General features: G+C 43.5%; 1 protein-coding gene across 1 annotated transcript; it reads right to left on the reverse strand.

Moving 5' to 3' along the window:
- Positions 1-111: 111 nt before the first annotated feature.
- Positions 112-17777, reverse strand: si:dkeyp-72a4.1 (uncharacterized protein LOC100148058 homolog). The gene is made up of 3 exons (XM_068706631.1): positions 17693-17777; positions 6348-6472; positions 112-264 (listed from the first exon to the last, which is right to left on the reverse strand). The coding sequence occupies exons 1-3, from the start codon at positions 17730-17732 to the stop codon at positions 151-153; spliced, it is 279 nt and encodes a 92-aa protein (XP_068562732.1). The 5' UTR covers positions 17733-17777; the 3' UTR covers positions 112-150.
- Positions 17778-20181: the final 2404 nt, after the last annotated feature.

A 20181-nucleotide genomic window follows, 5' to 3' on the forward strand; every position in this document is an offset into this window, starting at 1 on the left:
TATTTGATTTCTTGGTTGTTAATCATTGTAATTTAATTAAATGGTTTCAAGACAGTAATGTCTGTGTGTGTGTGTGTGTGTGTGTGTGTGTGTGTGTGTGTGTGTGTGTGTGTCTGTGCATCCTGATTACTGCAGAGGCGTGTCCTCAGGCTACTCACCGCTCTCGGTGGACATCTGGCTGTGGAATTCTGGGAACTGCGTTTCCACTGGAACGCTGATGGTGCGTCGCAGGAGATGGCCCTTGCATGACGCGGAGCGCCTCTCCTGCAAAAACAAGGCACGGATCTGCTGAGACAGAGGGAGAGAGAGAGAAAGAAAGGAAGAAAGAAAGAAAGAAAGGAAGGAGGAGACGGAGACACGGAGCTCGGAATTCAAGACGGATAAAAGGCACAGATGCAAAAGCAACAAGAAGAAAGAATGGTAGAGTTGTGAGAAACGCACACAGCCATGGGGCGCCTTATCTGTGCTGTTGTGGTTATTCTGGTCACCGTGTTTAATGCTGTGTTGGGCCAATAGTGCATAATAGCTGTAGAGCTCCAGATAAATGAGGAGTCACTGGATAAAACAAAAGCGGGCATCAGCGGCACATCAGTCTGCGTCGGGCCGTATCTTCCCATAGCTCGACCGCCACACCTTTGGCTGCGAAAGATTAAAAACAGACAAAAGCTAAAAAAAAAAAAAAAAAAGGACGGCCGCGGTGAGAAAAGACAGAAGACGGGGCCCCTCTGTCCACCAGAAGGACTGATAATGGCTTATCGAACATCCTCACACCTCCTAACTCTTGCTGTCTCTCTCCCTCTGTTTGTCTCGCCGGGTCTCTTCGATCCTCTCTGCTCTCGCCTCATGGGACTCGGGCTGAAGGACGGCTCTCGCCGACGACGTCTGCCGGTCCGAGCCGCGATGACTCAGCAAATACGAGCCGTGATTTGAGTCCCAATAGTCGCTGCAACTATTCGGTGTGGGTTAAAGCAGTTATTCTCAAAACGACTGGGCCGGGGCCGCCTAGTGGTTCTCAGAGGGAACGCATAAGAGTTTTGGTTCATTCACAAAGCTAGCTAATAGCATTCTAAAGGTCTTAAGTTAAGTCCTGTTGGGGACTCCCGGGGACACTGGTCTTGATCAGGGATAGGAGTATAGTCTGTGGCTTTATTATGACAATGTGTCAGTGAATAATAACTTTTTTAAACTCAGTGATTAAGTTTATTTGAAGGGTGATTATTATCTTAGGTTGAAATCTTCAACAATCCTGTCGAGATAACCCTCATTTCTTGTGAAAGGGTGATGTATCTTTTCACCCTCTGCTGCCTCACTTAAGATAATTGCTTTTTTCCATGGAGGTTAGCGGTGATTGGATTACAACAGATAAGCAGAATGACCAACGCCCGCTTGAATTGAGGCTAAACCTAAGCACCGGTGCGGCCCCTTCAAGTACGCTCAATGCAGTAGGAATTTAAACGTAAAACACGACGTAAACAAAAAGCTTGTTTGTCTTTAATCATGAGCCCCCTCTACTGGCAGTCATGTGCAGCTGTAGAAGCGTAGGCGAGCGTGATGAGTTTAACCTAATGACTTATTTTACTGAAGGCTTCACTATAAACTGACGGTTAAAACAATGAGAGTAGTCCGAGCTCTAGAAAGCCCCTCTGGAATCACGCCTGTTCTCTCTCCGTTTTATTACCTTCATATCAAGAAATACGACACCCTTGCTGGATGTTGAGACTGTTCTCTGTTCCTGCGCTCTCTGAATCCTCTCCTCTCTGGCCCTCTTTGCGTTTTGTGGAAGCATCGTTTGTCTTGCGATTAGGGAAACGCCACGCTGGCTGCACAAATAGCTCAGGGCCTAATCGCCTTTGGCAAACAAGGCCGGAAATCATTTATTACGCAAACATTCTATGACAAATGACAATATAAGCTTCAGTTCTATGCTTTTCATAATGTCTCAGGACACAACAGAACCACGGCCGTAATGCATGAAGACAAACGTGATAAAACAAAAAGGTGGGAATAACAGGAATAAAGAAACAAATGTCTTGTGTTCCTAAATTCCCCGAGGCAGAAACTGCCTCACAGGAAACGATCGATAAAAGCTTCTGTGAAGAAACTCTTGAAGTCATGCGATAAGCTGTGGATTTTCTTTCCTCTCACTTTCAATATGTGTTCACTCTAGTGTTTGCTCACGGTGGTAAGGAACATACAAGCCACATTTACAATTATTAAAGAGGAAAAATCCATTTTTAACCCATTTAGATAACATACCCGGTCATATTGTGCACCTATAAGTGCAAAAATAATTAATTTCTTTGTATTCTGGTCAAAATCCAACCATCTTCTTTTGTCCTGTAAAACTAAATACGACGAGCGATTACCGACCACATTCTAAGCCCGCCCACTTTTTAGCGGTCCAATCAAACGCGAGGGATTTTGATTTACATGCCTGTTGTAACAGAAGCTCTCGACTTGCTTTGCACTGGGACATTAAAGACACCGCTGCAGTAAAATGCTCTGAAGCACTACCGCTATTGTCCACAGGGACCGCCAAAACCAACACGGATTGAAAGCTGTAAATAATGAATCTAGGAAGATCTAAATATGCAGCATCTCACATATTCCTGTTGAAGGTGCTTTAATGGAGATTGGGAGCATTTCTATTGACTCTCAATGTGGCAGCTGCTGACCCGGCGGCTCTCAGCTAACGTTGCTAACGGTGTTTTTTTGCACACGTCTTTGCACGAATGCAAAGACGTGTGCAAAGAAATTGTATCAGCTTCACACATAACATCCAAAAGGGCAAGTTCAAGCTATTCTCATGTAACATTTGTGGCTAAATCTGAATGATTTAAGTGTATTCCTGAGTGTTTTCTTTGATATGTTGCATTATATATTGTATGTTTGGAGAAACACCGCCTCACCAGTACGACAAGAACAGAGGGAATTGCTTGCCGGGATGGAAAAGTGCTTCATCTGAATCATTACTGTGCGAGTGTGGCATCATCAATAACCAGGAGGAGGAACATGGAAGAACATAGACGGCATGAGTCTGAGGAGCTCGAACGAAGCTATATTTCATTTATGAATAAAATCAATCACTTTGTGACCAAGAACACGTCCAACCATTCCCGTCATGGAATGAAGAGTTGCTGAAATAACAAAAAAAAACTAACACCGACATGACAAAAGTGCACATAAATGTTTGACCTCCACTGCTCGATAGCAGCTGTTGCTCTGACCCGCTCTACTAAATAAATGTCCGGCTGTCCAAACCGTGTCAGCCAGCCGTTATAAACGGTATCACGGTTTTCGAGCTGCGTTTTGCTGACATCACATAAAAAAAAAAAAAAAAAATCCAGCAGAGTTACAGGTGACCTTTCAGAGTCGGGGGGGGTCTGTGGATGGATGCGTTTAAAAGCTTGTTGTTCTTCTTCTACCGCTGTGAGACAAAAAAAAAAAAAACCCCGCTGCAGCGGGAAGGCTGCCAATGGGTCAATTCAAATGAGTCCTCCCTGCAATTATTGCTCCATTTCAGCGCGGCATAACTCAGCAGCACCAGACAGAGAGGAACTGGAGCCACACTTCTCTCTCCCAGCAGTCAGGCTGGTTGTGTAGGCTTCGGAAAGTCCAGTACCTACACCTTGTCCGAGTGCTTTGTTCATTTGAAACAGTGTCCGAGTCTCAGGCCAATTTTTAAAAAAAGGTAACTTCAGGTATTTTCTTCAACCAGGACCCTATTTTTCCCAACGATTTTTTTAAAAATTGGTCCAGTATTGAGGGAGACAATTGTCTTGACAACTTTATAGAAAGAACCCTCCGGAGAAATAAAACGTTTCCGTTACCGTTCGCTTTCGCCTGAAGTGGGGAACGTGGGTAAGAGTTGGAGAGAAGAACGCCGGCGTTGTGGAGAGTTTGTTGCGTCGGAGGTTTGGTGTTTATCTGAAGGATTTAGGGATAGGGATGCGACACTGTATTTCACAACGAGACGTTTTTCAAGCGAGACACGCAGTGATGAACACAACGGATCGAGCGAGAGGTAAAGAAAAGCACGTTATTCCTCTGTAAGGTCCTTGGATGAATGTTTTTAATATTAGAATAAAAATCTAAATCCGTCGGTGACACAGACGAGCAATTCTTGGTGGACGCAAATTGACGTTACGCTTATCGCTCGATGTGATGACACTGCAGCCCGTTCTCCCTCAATACTGGACCCAATTTCAACAGCGTGGAGAAATAGGGTCCAGGTTGTAAAACACCAAAGTTTCCCTTGGAAGTGACGCTACGTTCGGCGGTTCGATCCCCGGCTCAGTGTCAATGTGTCCTTGAGCAAGACACTTAACCCCGTAGCTGTGCCTACGGTGTGTAGATAGATACTGAATTGTAAGTGGCTCTGGATAAAAGCGTCTGCTAATTTAACTATAATATAATGTAATGTAATGTAACGTTCTCTAAGGCAGCGTTCTGTTCCCCCCGCTGCTGTGCTGAGAACAGAGTTTTGAGAAATTCCCCCAAAGCGGCTCTAATTTAATTTGCCGCTGATGGCTCTCAGATAGCGTCGTTAGTTAAAAGAAATGACTTTCGCCGTGGAGTATTAAACACTGCTTCTGTGCTGTTCACGTCGCATGCAGCAATTAGCCAGGCTCAGCCAGAGGCGCCAATGGGCACGGCGAGTTACCGGCCCCCACGGCGGGACAGACGGGCAGAAACTTTCGGGGTCAAGTTGAGCAGAGGTATGCCAGGACTCATAACTAGTCTGGTCACCTTGTGAGAGTCGTCTCACAGGTCAGTGAGGGACAGTCTGTACTTCACGAACGTGAGCTACTCACCTGACACAATTCTAAATGTGCTATAATGCTGCACAACTGGTGTGAGCAATACCGTCCGCCACGATGTTGTATGACCTCCAAAAGAAAGCTAGACCACATAGTGGTGTGACCCGGTACAACAACAGAACCACAGATTAATCCTTTTTAAACTATTAATGGCAATTAGCTGGAAATTAGCCAATTATTTATATTACCGTTTATCAAGTTTAAGCTGAATCACATTGTGATATTATAGTTATTTCAAGTTATAAATCTACACATTCATGTTCTCCAAATCGATCAACAATTTGTTAGTTTTAATTTACACCATCGAGGATTGAATGACACTCATTTCATCTTATATTTTCATGCAGTTTATTCACATACTTTTAGCATAATGCGACAAGATCAGTAACATTAAATATAGTTTTGTTTTGATAGAGTAATATATTGCCCGATCACAGCAATAAGTCTTGAGAAAGCCACAATAGGTGAGAACACCTGTGCAGTGGTGAAGGGTAAAAAAAAAAAAAAAAAAAGGGAGCTTTGAAAAGGAGTTCACACAAAGTCGCCGAACAAGGACGAGACCCTGCAGACTGAACCATGTGGTTTGGATAACCCTGCTGACTCCTAATTTGTTCCCAGTCAAAGAGCCAGACTGGACTACAGGTGGTCTCCACCGTGGGAGGAATTCAAATGGAGATTCTCACACAACAAAGGATTCACTCTGGAGCTCGTGTTCCTGCTCAGATCTCATCGCTACAGCCAGACTGGCTGCGCGCTCAAGGCCTTTATCGGGTTTTAAGATTAGGGAGTTTCAAATATATGATGAGAATAAAAAGCCGCATTTAAAAAATACATAAAGTAAACAAACAATGTTTTTGTTTTTGTGAAGAAATGTGACCAAGTTACATACGGAATACTATAGAGTGTTGAAACAATACTCAAACTATGTGATAGTGACTTCTGTCCTACAATTGCTTGTCACTTAATAACAGACACAGTAGCAGTAGTAGTAGCAGTAGTACTAGTAGTAGTAGTAGTAGTAGTAGTACTACTAGTAGTAGTATAAGTCAGAAGTACTTTTTTACAGGAGACACTTGGGGTAAAAATGTAACTTGTAGATATCTTCATGAAACTTCCAGTTTTTTTATGTTTTATTACGAGTTTTCTGAAATGTTATGTTTAAATATGAAAGTGAGGCATTATCTAACACAGACCTTTGGTGAATTTAAGAGAAATCTTAAGATGCAAATAGAGAAAGTAGTAAACAATCACCTAAATGTGTATTTTGGATGTTTTACGGAAGCAAAAAAAAATTAGCTCGAACGCACAAAAATGACCAGTGGATGAAAAATGATGTTCTGTTCACCTTTAGGATGTTGTTTAAGGAAACATACAGCTATGTGGAGAAACGGGCGGCTGGGGAAAGAGCTCAAAAAGCTGAAGCAAATAAAATGAAGTGGACAGGGACAAGAAGAGGAACACGAACAGACGAGAAGCACAATAGCGACACAGAGGGACGCGACAGACGACAGCGCTGTCTGCTCTCACCGCCTCCTCCTCGCTCAGAAGCAGCATCTGACAGTCGCCGACCACGCGGTGCTTTGGGTTCCTCGCCGTTTGCTCTTCGTAGGAGTGGCCGCGCGACATCCAGTGTCTCGATGGACACCGCACATCTGGACACAAGGGGGGAAAAGCAAACGGAGAGAGACACACATCAGCCGTGAACGTCGACGTGAATGCTGCTTTTTTTTTTAAACACAAAACCCCCTTTTTTTTCTTCTTTTTTTTTCCTGAATTAGAAATGTCACGGAGGTTAATGACTACCTCACGCTCTCCGCTTCTTCTTCTCTTCTCTCAGTCATTCTGCAGATGTCAGGTGAACAAAAGGATAAATATAACTCAAACAGAGACAGGCGTAGATTGCGTTCTCCCGCATCTCTCGGTGACGAGGTTGGCATAAATCTCAGAAAAAGCAATACACAGGCTCTTTTTCACACGGGGGGGGACAATCCATCAATTCTCACACACGGGTTACTGCTACAGACACACTGTGACTACATCAATCAACACGGAGAGCACAATCCCACAGTTTCATTACTGATCTGCTTACTGAAACGCTGGAGCGGCGCGGCACACATCGGCGCCCTTTGTTGCTAAGAGGCCAAGTCCAGGCAGAGCGGCTTCCAGGCGTATGTATGTATGTATATATATATATATATATATATATGTGTTGCTCCGATACACCACATGCAATATGTATGGAGCCACACTTGCTTAAAGAAAAAAAGCAATGGAAGGATGGGGTGTAGCTACTTTTAAAAGAATAATTCAGAGACAATTGCTGCTCATCTTATTCAGTTCACTCCAGCGCGTTCGTGCCTCCGGTGGCAATTTTGAAGCTGGAGGTTTCTTCATCTCCGCTCTAGTAAATTGTAAAAAAAAAAAAAGAAGAAAATTGTGAAGCAGAACATAAAACTTTCAGGGACTCTTCAGCGGCGCAGAGTTTCGCAGTGAATACTCGACATAATGAGACGTATGTTATTCATTCGTTGTCATTTATTTATTTTTTAAATTGTCACTTACGACGCCGTGGAATCAGAGAGTAAACGCACACGTTGTCGAGTTTGTCACGACCCCGTCAGGTGAGATCATTTCGTCTCAGTGAGGTAGCTTCACATCACAGGTAGCCTCACACACACACACACACACACACACACACACACACACACACACACACACACACACACACACACACACACACACACACACATTGCATACGGCCTCCGTCTGATCGGCTTACAGTCACGCTGTGGACGGGAGCAGGTCAAGCACGCGGGAGTTCTCCATTCAGCGGAGCGTCTTTAAAGACAGGTTTTTTTCATCTTGGCTTTGGTTAAACTATTGCTCCTCAGAATCAGCTCTACCTGCTTATGAATTATGAGAGCGAGGTAGAGGAGAGACGGGGGGGGAAAGGGGGTCGAGCGGAATGCAGAAAGGCGCAGGAAGTCTTTTTGAGTGACACGGTTCCTGCTTGGAATGTGTGACTTCATTTTCCTACAGTAAAGCCAGCAGCGGTGAGGTCCATCTGCTTCACAGATGAGCTTCAGAGTCCTGTACCAACAGAGCCGTGCAGCATCGACAGCAATAGAGAGTAAAGACGAAAAAAGGTAAAAATAAATCACTGGCGAGACCAATGGCATGAAAAAACAACTCATCATAAGCCATGGACTCTGGTTGACACAGAGACCAAAGGACAACTCGCTGATGTGACAATTTTTTTTTATGGATTTTCTCATTTTTTCCATGTTCCTTGCTGATGTATCGATCAGCTTCCTGACAGGTACACGTTCTGTAGTCTACCGGTGATATTTTGCAGGCTCTGCTGTCTGAGGTGGAGGGCTACATAATAGGTGAATATAAACACAAACTGAATTTCACGCGTCAAATTAAAAGAAAAACACAAAATATCAAAATATAACCTACACAGAGCCTCCATGTCCCAACAAACAAAAGTAAATGTGTGCAGACAACTGAATTGTCAATTAAACGTCCGTCTCGCGAGAATTGACCAGACAAGATGACGTAACTGTGACAAATAGTCCCACAATAAATTAAAAAGAGTTATGGACAGTTTTATAATAAAGAGTGAATATTAGAATAAAACACCGCCAAGGCTTCGCCGTGTGTTGCGCAACGCGTAGTGCACGCGCGCGCACACACACCACACAGCGAGTTTTGGTCGTCTCGGCAACTCACCTGTGGTGAAGCCCGTTCTGTTAGTGTTGTGCACCGCGAGGTCCTCCGCCATCTCCGAGTAGAACTTTCTGCCAGTTCGTTGTCGCACTGAAACACACGCGCCTCTCTGATGGTAACCGTGCACGCGCAGAAATCACCGCGCGACGATGCACCAGAAGCGTTTTTAGCAGTTAGCATGTTAGTTAGCAGCCTACACGTGTTGGGTCAGCAAAATATAAAAAAAAACGAGGGTGTGTTCTGTGTTCTGCACACTGAACACTGTTTGCAACCCTTTTTTGTTAATCTTAACCCTTTGTGACATCAGTTTATCTTGACTTTTCCATCTGACCGTTTTTATTCTGTAAGGGATGCGACTTGGAACAATACAATCACTGAATAACGCAAAATAAACGTTGTTACAGTATGCATAAAGAGTACAAATACTACTGAATATTTAGTATGCCGGAAAAAGCGTTAATATGCCCCAATAGATGAGGTGTAGTGTGTCCCAATAACAGTGTGTGCTTTGTAAGGGATTTGTACTAAAAGTAAAAAATATGTGATTTGTGTGAAGCATCTTCATTTCTCCATATTTGACCGTGGCTGTGAAAGGTCAGTAGCCAAAGTCACTAGAGAGATGTAATATGTACACAGGCGTGCAAAATTGTGGCTAACTGGCCGCTTGGCTGTTAACTGTTGCCACATTGGTTCAAACTACCGCAGAAGGTAGAAGATGGAACAGCCATTTTTTTTTTTTAATGCCATGACAGGTCCACACAGCCCTCTGTGGGGATATCAGACATGCCATGGTTTGCCTCAATGCACCACAGGACCGGTGCTAAACTTGTCAATGATTCATCGAGTTGAACTGGCCAGTCTGTGGTAAACTATGTGGAACCCCCGGATTTAAAGAAGCTGGGTTTTTTTGGCCCCGGTCTAGACATGCAATATGTGTTTAACATGTGACCGTGCATCTAAAGCACAGTTGATTTAATGAAATGACAATGTGAATAGTCTCTCTTGATAAGTGTTTCTATCCTGAAGCAACGAGATCCTTGTTTCTGATTAGATTTTAAATTAAGAGGGCGCGATTATGTCACGCATTAGTCTGCTGTCTTTCTATTGTTGCCCTCGATTGCGGGGCAGTTATGTAATCAAGCACAGCATTTGTAATGAGGCTCAAATGAATGGCGGAGGAAAGAGACCACGGGTCATGTATTCATTGGACTTGCATATATATATATATATATATGCTTGCACCGACGCTCAAAAAAGGCGTCGTGGATAAGTGCGTTTCACTCGTGTGTGTGTGTGTGTGTGTGTGTGTGTGAAAGATAAGCAGCGTTCCGACCTGACAGCAGCTAGATGCTCTAATCTAACTCAGATGACAAACATGGCCGCATTGTATTTACTTAAAGCCACGCTGTGCCGCTCCCTCTTGCGTTTCACATTGGAGTGGCCGAGTGAGATCAATAGCCGCACAACATTAGCATTTCATCCCCCATTAGCAGACCTCTGCAATATGACAATAAACCTCACCTTTCACCACGAGTCCTCCTGTCAGGTATTGATAGAGGACATATAAAAAAAAAAGGCCCTAATGGTATTAGATCAATATTGTAAGTTTTTTTTTTCGAAATTGCTGCTCTCCTATTCCGGCAACAAGAAGAAAATATCGTGAGTGAGGGACAGAAACAACACCTGGGAATGTGAAGCTGAAGCACAGAGGACGAAGGCTGCCTTGTTGATCTACCACGACGACCGCGTTGTGAGCCTAATCTAAAGAAAGCGGATGTTAGCGAGGTTATTAATTCAATAAACTACTCTTTTTTTTTTTTCCTCCTCAGGTTATTTTGGGTTTTGTTCATGTGCTGTGAAAATAAAGAGACTTTCCATCACAGAGCAGTCTGTGCACCTACGACTCCAGTCGTCTCGGCTGACCTAAATCAGACTTCTGCAGGAGTTTGGAATATGAATCGAATTATATTCCACACCTTTCTCACCAAAAATACCCAATTCAATTTACATATTTAAGTTTAAAAGAGTTTGCTTTTAAGTAGACAACATATCTTTTGCTCTACCGACTGCACCAAACCCGTTCTCGCTCCCAGCTCTTTTACTGATGGCATAAATAATAATAATAATAATAATAATAATATGATGTTGGCTCTTCTATATATTACATGCTGCTCTCCTGCCGCTCAGTGTAATTTTTTTTTTTTTTACGAACGATAATGCCAATTGATGGGGCACATAACTTTGAATACAATTTTTGGTTTAATGTCCGTGATCGGAGATGCACTCATCATAACCCACTGAAGGAGCACTTAGGAAGAGACGCATCCATTTAAATAGTCAGTTATAAATCCTGCCCGGCTACATGCCGCCGGCTACACCGGCGTGCTCTGACGCAGCTTTGAGAGATTTAGAGCCCCCAGGATGGAAAGCTCCATCTTGTGTTCTGCTCACTCAAAGCAGCGCCGCAAAGGCCACAAGGTAAGCCCACATGCAGAGTGATTGAACTTCCTCTCAGAGCTTTACAAAAAAAAAAAAAAAAAAATAGCATGCAAGCAAATAAATGCCAGGAGCTCGCCCGGCGCCGCCGCCAATCATAACTCTAGGGCGCAGCTGACGCGGAGACGGAGAGGCCGCAAAACGCACGAGAGTTCGGTAATCTTGTTCTAACGTCGGCGAGGTGAGATTCCACGAGCGGCGTTTTTCTCTGAAGCTCCAGAGGATGTCACTTTAAAACACGTGCGGGACTCAAAAGGGTGTCGCTGAACCATAGCTGTGGAGTAGCAGGCTCAAAGAGACGGCGGTATTAAATGCGCTCTCGGAGCGTGAAGATAGCGCCGGCACAAGGCACAGAAGTGCTCTGTGAAAAAAACGTCAGTGGCACAATTGGAGCAAGAAGAAAGTGTGTAGCTGCTGATGCTGCATGAATATGAAGCTTTGTAGCTTCTGGTCATCAATTAAAATGTAATCTAGAGTCAGGTGAGCGAACGATGGAGTCATCCGTCGTTTGAGCTCTTACGGATCACTGGCACTGCGCTCGCCAAGCACACAGGAGGTTGTCTTGGCGACGCTGGTGCGAATACAAGCCAGGCGACCGACAACTTCTGGAGTTTCAAAGCAAACGTTACACAAGGACAATAGAAGGACGTGCGCAGACCTTCATCTCCTCCCAACACGATCCGTTTTACTTGTGAACAACATGGCGTACATGCCGTTGGAGCCGTACAAGGATATGTCGTGACCCTCTCGTATAGCCTGTGCAAAGGGTTGCAAAGAATCAACGCAAGGTCTCACACACTCTGATCACGATGGCACATCAACACATGGGTAATAATAAATATGGCAAAGTAGCGATGCTACCTACTGCAATCTAGCAACATGTTTTATTCAAATTCCCTCCGTAATGGCCTCACAGTCGATAACTATAAATAATATATTAAAGTACTGGGAGAAAAGCCTGCGGCGTTGTCAGAAGTTAATTTCACGGCAACTTCTCTGTCGTGTAATTGTCACATCTGGCTTGACACGAGAAACCAGCAGCGTGAGACGGATTACATCACAATCTAAAAAAGGTTAGACTTGAGCAAGAAACACACTGCAAGAAATTCAAAAAGAAATGTTATATAGTTTGAAATGAATCCAAAATGCCACAAAATGTCATTCCTCAAATAAAGATCGGATATGTGTGATTGTGCTTGGCCATCGAATTGTGAGGGGGTAAAAAAAAATATGTTTATGATTTGAAGTCGTAAAACTAAATGGGATTGCCACGACACGGCTGAGTTGGTTCTCATCTACTGTGTCAAGTGGCCCACCTGTTTCCAGTCAGGTCTATTGGCTCCTTAGCATGCCCACTCATTGTCTCACCCCCCCCCACACACACACACACACACACACACACACACACACACACACACACACACACACATCAACAATTTGTTTGTTAACTTCTCTTGCTAACAGCTAGACTGCGAAAACTAATTGTGAAAAGTGACTCTGTGTGCAAGTGACATCGTGTCCCTGTGTTTCCGTGATAACACAGTCTGACTGAATGCGCTTGATGAAGAATCTTTAAAAACAGAATAACTGGAAGCCAAAAGCCCAACAGAAGGACCGAGTTTTCGATACAAAACTATGGATTCGGGTCAGTAGGAGAAAGTTTTAATGTCCATTATGTAGCGCTGTGGCTGTGAACTCCCGATCACCTTTTTGGCTTAGTATCAGCAATACTAGATTTTGAGTGAACCCTCTTGGCTGTTGCGTAGGCAGCGCGACATTTGACTGCGATTTGCTTACATACAAACTGACACAGATTCGGTTTCTCTCAGCAGCTTTGATCATCATGCGTCCGATTCTCCGTCAGGGAGGAGGATGTTCTCGTTAGCGCAGCAGCACACTGAGGTGAATGACCCAGCTGCTGTACTCCACCAAGACATGAACTGGAAGGTTAAGTTGAGTCCGTCGTTCAACAGTTAGCCGAATGGTAATAGAGATGTTTGTGCTGCTGTCTAAAAGAACAGATACTGTTAATCGCGTTTCTCTTTCATTCCATTAATAATAGCCTGAATACACTGGAAGTTCTGTCTTTTTTCTCTCTCTGTGGAGCAAAGATGTTCTTTTGTCAGAACCTTCTGAAGCAAAAAAAATGATTATTATATTACATAATGCATGATAGAGGAAGTGCAGTGATACCAAAAAACTAAAGAAAACATGCTGCGCTGAAATAATAATCCAGCTTTGATTTCCTCTGCGTTGTAATGCTGGGAGATAAAATACAGTCTGTACAGGAAACCGGCAAGAATTTGGAAAGAAATTAAAATTCCCGACAGAGGAGAATCATGTGAGTAATGCTGTTGTGGTCACAGACTCTATTTCACAATTTATGGGCTTTTGCATCAAGCAAATATTGCAGAAGTTGACTTTGCCCAAGACAAATGTCTCCCAGCGGAGACAACAAAGGATAATCTTACTTTCTGATTATCTGAACAGGGGAAAAAAAACGAAAAGCTTATTTTTAAACGGGGCCAATCTATTCTCTCCAAAACTGTTCATAATTAGAATCCATTTCTTCCCTTTTTTTTTGTTGTTGAAACTGTGGCTCAGGTGCCGTGTGGACGCTTCTCTTCTCAGGAAATCAGGCTCCATTGCTGGCACCGGTGTGGCTCCAGTAGCGGCTCAGAGCTCAGGCGGTGTTGGGCTTTTGGATCCAGTGCTCTGAAGCTGACGCGTGTATTTACATTTTTATAACAGCGTGTGAATTGTCAGTTACTTTAAAGGACAACGTTTCACCCTTTAAGACTGAAACGTAAAAGTTCTTTTACGGAGGATGTCTGTTTTTCATTCATTAGGAGTGAAAAGGAGGAAAGGAGTTATGTGTGTTTTGCAAATTTCTTGTGCAAATATGTATTCTGAAATCTATACGCTGAGTTCACAGCTGTGCAGTTTACAACCCTGTCTCATAAAACTACATGAAAATCAATTATGTTTCTATGGAAACACGTGTTTACAAAGAAAACGATACAAAACTACTTTACCTACTGTCAAAATCATTATGATTTAACATAAAATGACAACAAAATTGGATCAAAACAAAACAAAAGTATTTGGTTATGTTCAAGCAGCAGCAGTACTTAGTTCACGCGGGATATGACTCTTATTTATTTGTTTTTTAACTCTCAACACTTATTTGTGATGCATCAAAAGCAAACACAATCATTTTCCCATGCAACATAATTCACAGTGCAGTTTTGCTGTATGGGAACCTTTTATTTTTAGGAGACGGTTTCATACATACGGAATGCAAACTTGCATATTTTTGAATTTTTTGTTGGACAATAATTGATAATGGTGCCCTGGCATGCATGAGGAAAATCGAGCATAAGTTGCAGTTACCTTTGAGTAGCTTCAGTCTAACTTTAATCACAACCACACACAGTTTTTGTTCATGCATTTGGTGGTTGTGTTGACATCACCCTGCAGACTCAAATCCATTTGACTGCTGTTGAAGTTCAGGCATGAAGTGTGAGAATCAATAACGATCACACACAGCACTAGAAACACTCTAATTAGACTTCGTCACGTGTTCTTTGCAGCTACTGGTGGACTAAACATGTGTTGTGTGTGCTTCGTCGTACACCAGAGCTGTCCATTGTTCGCTGCTTCTCTTAGGAAAAATGCGGCATACTCGGAAAAATGTATCGTCGCCAGTTCTTTTCAGTGCAGTTTGGCTCTTTGATTAAGAATTTTGCACATTCAAACTGCTGTAGAAACGGTGCCGAGGCAATCAGAAAAATGTATTGTCGTAGGAAACCAGAGTGGCGTGCAGCATAAACACAACTAGAAGAGAGAATGCACGGTGTTTACCACTCAGACGCATTAAACAAGTCATTTCATTGGTGGTTTACACTTTTCCTCGCTTTACCTCCCAGTGATCCTTCACATTTCTCTCTCGCTCTCACACGCGTTATGTAATCCTGCTTGCCACCTGCTATTGTCACTGTGGGCCAATATAATACACTTAAGGGTCCAATTATGCCTTCCTCGTTAACACCGAGACTGCGCTACTAATAACGCCCAACCGTCCAAGAAGTGCATCTGTACCACAATCACCTCAGAGCTGCTGCTGTGTTGTTGTTGTTGTTGTTGTTGTGCTGTTGGTTTATGCGCAGACTTAAGTGCAGCAGAGGTGATGTTAATCAGCATGAACCCAATGATGTACTGATAATGATTTCACCCGCGTGAAACCGGTGATGGCTGACAGGCGAGGTGTCAGCAGCAGGAGGGGTGTTCCAAGTGGAAATCGTGAACAACGCCGTGGAAGACATGAACTGTACTTAAGAACACATTGATGATAATCACTCAGGCCGCTATTTCAGTCTTAATCTAACCTGAAGCGAACATTGGGACACGCTAAGAGAGAGAAAGTGAGTGTTGTTGTTTTGTTTTTTCCATCAGTAACATCTATTCATTTGTATGTATTCTTGGATTCGAGACCATAAAAAAATGCATTGTGCAGCCTGCGTCTCAGGGTCACCTGCCAATATGAAAAACGTATCCAGACTGTATTCATCCACTTATACCTACAACAGCCCCGGAAAAAGCACGGAGCAAAATGCTGCCTGTCAGACTGGGCTCATCCTCGTCTTTTTGTTGAAAATCTGATTTAATTTTCATCGTCAACATGACAAACTGTGACTGGTGTTTTATTTAGCTTGCCTGGCCGGTCTTTGTTTGATTCGGCGAGGCAGGGAAGACATCCCAAAGTATCTCGAAAACCTTCAGCATCATCACATTCTCTTTAGAACACAAGAACTGTCTTAGTGATGTAATTGCTGCTAAAAAATCTCCGCCCCCCCCCCCCCTCCAGGAGCTCTCATGGAACGCCTCTCTATCTCAAAGTCCCAGGCTGAATGTTAGCTCCAGTAACCCTCACTGTGTCCCATGTTAAACCAGAGTGAACATCGTCTTATTTGAACCTTTTTGATATGCAACATATACTTAACAAATGCCACCTATGTAACAGTCATCAGACATCAAAATGTAAAATCACCGCAACCGTGAGAGGTCCTTGAGCACGCTGCCATAACTGGCCACCCAGAAATATCACGACGTTTGCTGCTGCAGAACGCGAGATTAGCCATGGACGGACACAGAGGAGCACACTCACTCACTCACGGACGCACATAATCACCAATCACATGATTCTCCTGATAACAATAAAAAAGCAAAAAAAAGACAGGCTAGGTGTAAGAGCCATGCCAATTAGATAACTGGATCAACTTAAAGGTTTCAAGTTGAGCTTGCAGAGCAAATGTCACAAATATATATATATATATATATATATATATATATATATATATATATATATATAGTCAGAATTTCCTCTAACAATCCAAAGTCAAGCAAGAATGAAAACTGTGCACCTTTTCTATTTATTTTTTATAATGATCTGATTTCCCTGTCTTCTGCCAAAGCATGCTGGGATATGATCCCCCTGACCCCTCCCCCCCAAAAATATCCATAAATACATGAATAAATGCATGGTCAGTCCAGCAGCAAATCAGGTAGGTGTTTACTTTTTTGAATTATGCGGCTGATATAGAAAAAGAAACAGAAGCCTGTTAATGAGAAGCCCAAAAAACATGATTTCAGCTGTTAATCTTTCCAGTTGAAATGGAGTCAGAATGACTTTCACCGTACAAAGACTCATTATTTCCGTCTCTCAGGTTTTTGTAATTATCCTGTTCACATTGAGAAGCCTTAATGAGTTTTGATGCTGCGCAACGATGGGGAAAAAAAACAAAAACAAGTTCTTGCTGTAATCCTCACAACAAACACCTGACCAACAATAATGATTCCCCCCCCCCCTTCTTCCAGGTTAACTTCACAGGCTCCAATGAAATGAATTACATAACCGATGAAAGCTGTGTGCACAGTCTAGTTCCCCAGCAGGATCGTCCTCATCAACCATGCGCCTCTACGGGGCCAACCACAGACTCTTCCACCGTTCCACAAACCGAGCCACTCGCTTTGATTTCCCACTTTTGAAACAGCTTGCATGAACTGAATATCCAGTGTCTGAGGACACTCATAACAACACACACACACACACACACACACACACACGTTGTGACAATCAGCTGAAACGTAACCGTGGTGTAATTTAAAGGAAAAGAAAGCATCCCAGCTAAAGTAGCGCAAGCTTTGTCATTGTATCTAGGTCAGAAGAACGCAACATTCTCCAGCCCATATGTACTTGCACAGCTGTGGGTGTGAGGCAGTCGTAGTAGCAGGAGCTGCTCCACCTTAATGTACTCCCTCCAGCGCTGGCATATGGGCGAAAAAAAGGGTGTTTTTTTTTCTACAATAACAATCATCAACTCTTATAGCACAACACATGTACTCACGTGGCGGACGTATAAGAGGAAGAGAACCACACAGAGATGAACGTTTGACAGACGGATACAGAGAGGGAGAAGCCAGGCAAACAACAGAGAAAGAGAGAGAGAGAGAGAGAGAGAGAGAGAGAGAAAATAAGAATGTGTGTCATTTAATGTAACAGTGATAGGAGGGGAAACAAGATGGATAATGATGCAGGGAAAGGAAAGAGAATGACAGAGATACACATCTAGTTTTGCATTTACCTGACAGGGAATCAGAAGACATTCTCTCTTGCTGCTGCATCTTGAATGTTGCCTCCAGTGTGAGAGTGTGAATGTGTGTGGTGGGTGTGTGTGTGTGTGTGTGTGTGTGTGTGTGTGTGTGTGTGTCCACAAGCTACAGAGTGTGAGCAAAGCCAGCACGCCTCACTGTGTGTTTTGATGACGGAGTCCGCGTAGCAGCTCAGGGGAGTGAGCGAGCGAGCACCAGAGCCAGGAGCAAGGTATGGGAGAAGAAAATTGGCTTCTTCATTACCTCACCAAGTGTCTCCAATCACATCCTCAATTGCTCTCTTTCTCCTTCTCATTTGCTGCGAGTGTGCAGGTCTCACACGAAAAACACATGTACTGCAGATGGTGATTTATGAGGCGCACGGAGGCAGGGGAGATGGGAGGAGCGTTGAGGAGGGAGGGATCCGGGGGGGGAGGTTGAAGAAGAGGAGGTGCTGAGGAGAGGGAGGAAGCAATCGCCGTGCAGCGTGGGCTTTACTCGCTCGGGCACCGAGCCATTGCTCGTCCCTCCCTTCCGCGTAACCTTTCAACGCAGGGCGCCGAGCCAATTGAAAGCTCGCATGTAACACAACGTCGGTTTGGCCGTGTGTCAGAGATCTTATCTTTACCGAATTTGCAGCCAGTGGCAAAAATGCCACCATGTTTACTACATAACAGACCAGAAATTCAGACACTTAAGTCTTCTTAATGATGCTGTCCTGGACCGCTTGTACGATGAATGAGATTATTTTTCACGATGTCAACGACAGTTTTGAAGCCTTGATGGCGACGGATTTTTTTTAGCATTTTTGGAAGCAGAAGTCAGTCAAACAAAATGTTAAAATGTACTTTTCATGAACTGGAACCACACTTTGAAAGGGTTAAAGCTCTAAACACGGACGACTCCCGGAACCGGACAACGCTGTGTTTTAGCGACCTGTCAATCTAAAGGTGGCTACGCCCTAAAGCGTACCCTACTCAGCCGTCAATCTGACTCTAAATGGACCACAATTTACTCGATGAACATCATGCTGTATTAACGAAGACTTGACACTAACGACTGACACCATAAACTCATGTTTACAATGCTTAATGAGGTAATAAATCAAGTGAGGAGTAGAGTAATTTTCCCATAGACTTCTATACAATTAGACTTCTTTTTGCAACCAGACGCGTCGCCCCCTGATGGCCATTAGAATGAATGCAGGTCTAAGGCATTTCTGCACTGGCTTATTGTTTGAGAACAGGAGGATGATACCAGCTCTGGTATGCACTATTATCTTATTATCTTCTGTCAGTATGCATTCACAGACCCTCACAAACAACTGATGTGAGACGTTTTGGACTCAATAACTGAGACTTAAGGACGAGATTAATCCGCTCAGTTATCCCCCGTTGGCGTCACTTCAATGCCCCATGTCCGTCTTCAGAGCTTTGGCTGCCTTGTGGCCAGTGGAGCCACGCTACGTCAAATATAAAAGTCTCATCTTGGGCTACTGTCACGGCATATTATTCAATATTAACTGCAGCAAAACTCTTTAAGAATGCAGAAAAGATATAATTTGATTCTAAAATATGCATTCAGATTAAAAAAAAAAGGAGCCCGTTTTTGCCCTTGGAAGTGAATCTGGGATAATCAAGTCCCCGGGAAAGAGCAGTTTTCTGCCTGGAGTTGCTCCTCCCAGCCCATTAGTTAACTGCCTGCTGCTAAAATATTCCTCCTATAGCTTCAATGTTTTCACCCTGATCAGCTCCTTCTTTGCACACGGTGTTGTATCGCACTTGTTCACCAGGTTCTGGATCATTTAATGTCGGCGAGAGAGAAGAAAAAAAAAGGGACAGTGGGATCACTTACAGAAACGGAAGTAAATATCGAGACGATTGTTAAACACACTGTAAAACAAAAGAAAAAGCCAGGCGTGGTGTGATGAATAGAGTGTGTCAAGAATCGCATTCATATAGGCTACTTTTCTTGATTAGCATTACTTTCAAACTGCAGTGACGGCAATTTATTCACCCAAGTTCCTGAAAAACCCACCCCCCCCACAGCATCACCACCTTGCCTTGCTAGAACAGAGAGCTGCATGAGTGCGATCCTCCGTTTATTGAGTCTCTCAGTGGTGAGTGTGTTATCAGCGTCTGTTTCTTGCAGCTTATTCTTAATTATCCTGCGTCCCATGGAGAATTTGATGAACACACACGGGGGGGAGAGAAATAAAAAAAGGAGCCAGCGTCTCTGAGCATATGCCTCTGTGTTTACACCAGTTACATGATATTCATATAGCGATGACATTTCTTTTTCAACCAATTAAGCTTGGACCGAATGCACCGCATAAAAGATCTCAACAGAAGTACAGAGAGGCTCAGACGGAACTGTCGGAGCGCAGCAGCCAGTGCTCTGTGCTCACTGGAAATTGGCATTAATAATGATACCGATATGTGGAAAACATCATATACTAAGTGGTATTCGTCTTCATCGTTTC

This window comes from Cebidichthys violaceus, unplaced genomic scaffold (assembly GCF_023349555.1).
Source record: "Cebidichthys violaceus isolate CVI_PGR_0920_01 unplaced genomic scaffold, fCebVio1.0.p SCAF_12, whole genome shotgun sequence".
Classification (NCBI taxonomy): Eukaryota; Metazoa; Chordata; class Actinopteri; order Perciformes; family Stichaeidae; genus Cebidichthys; species Cebidichthys violaceus.

Excerpts from the sequence above, each read along its gene's own strand:
- si:dkeyp-72a4.1 (XM_068706631.1), bottom strand. The coding sequence starts at position 17,732 with ATGCAGCAGCAAGAGAGAATGTCTTCTGATTCCCTGTCAG. Across the intron at positions 6,473-17,692 it reads GTCTTCTGATTCCCTGTCAG|ATGTGCGGTGTCCATCGAGA; the intron begins GTAAATGCAAAA and ends CCTTGTGTCCAG. Across the intron at positions 265-6,347 it reads TTCTGAGCGAGGAGGAGGCG|GAGAGGCGCTCCGCGTCATG; the intron begins GTGAGAGCAGAC and ends TTGTTTTTGCAG.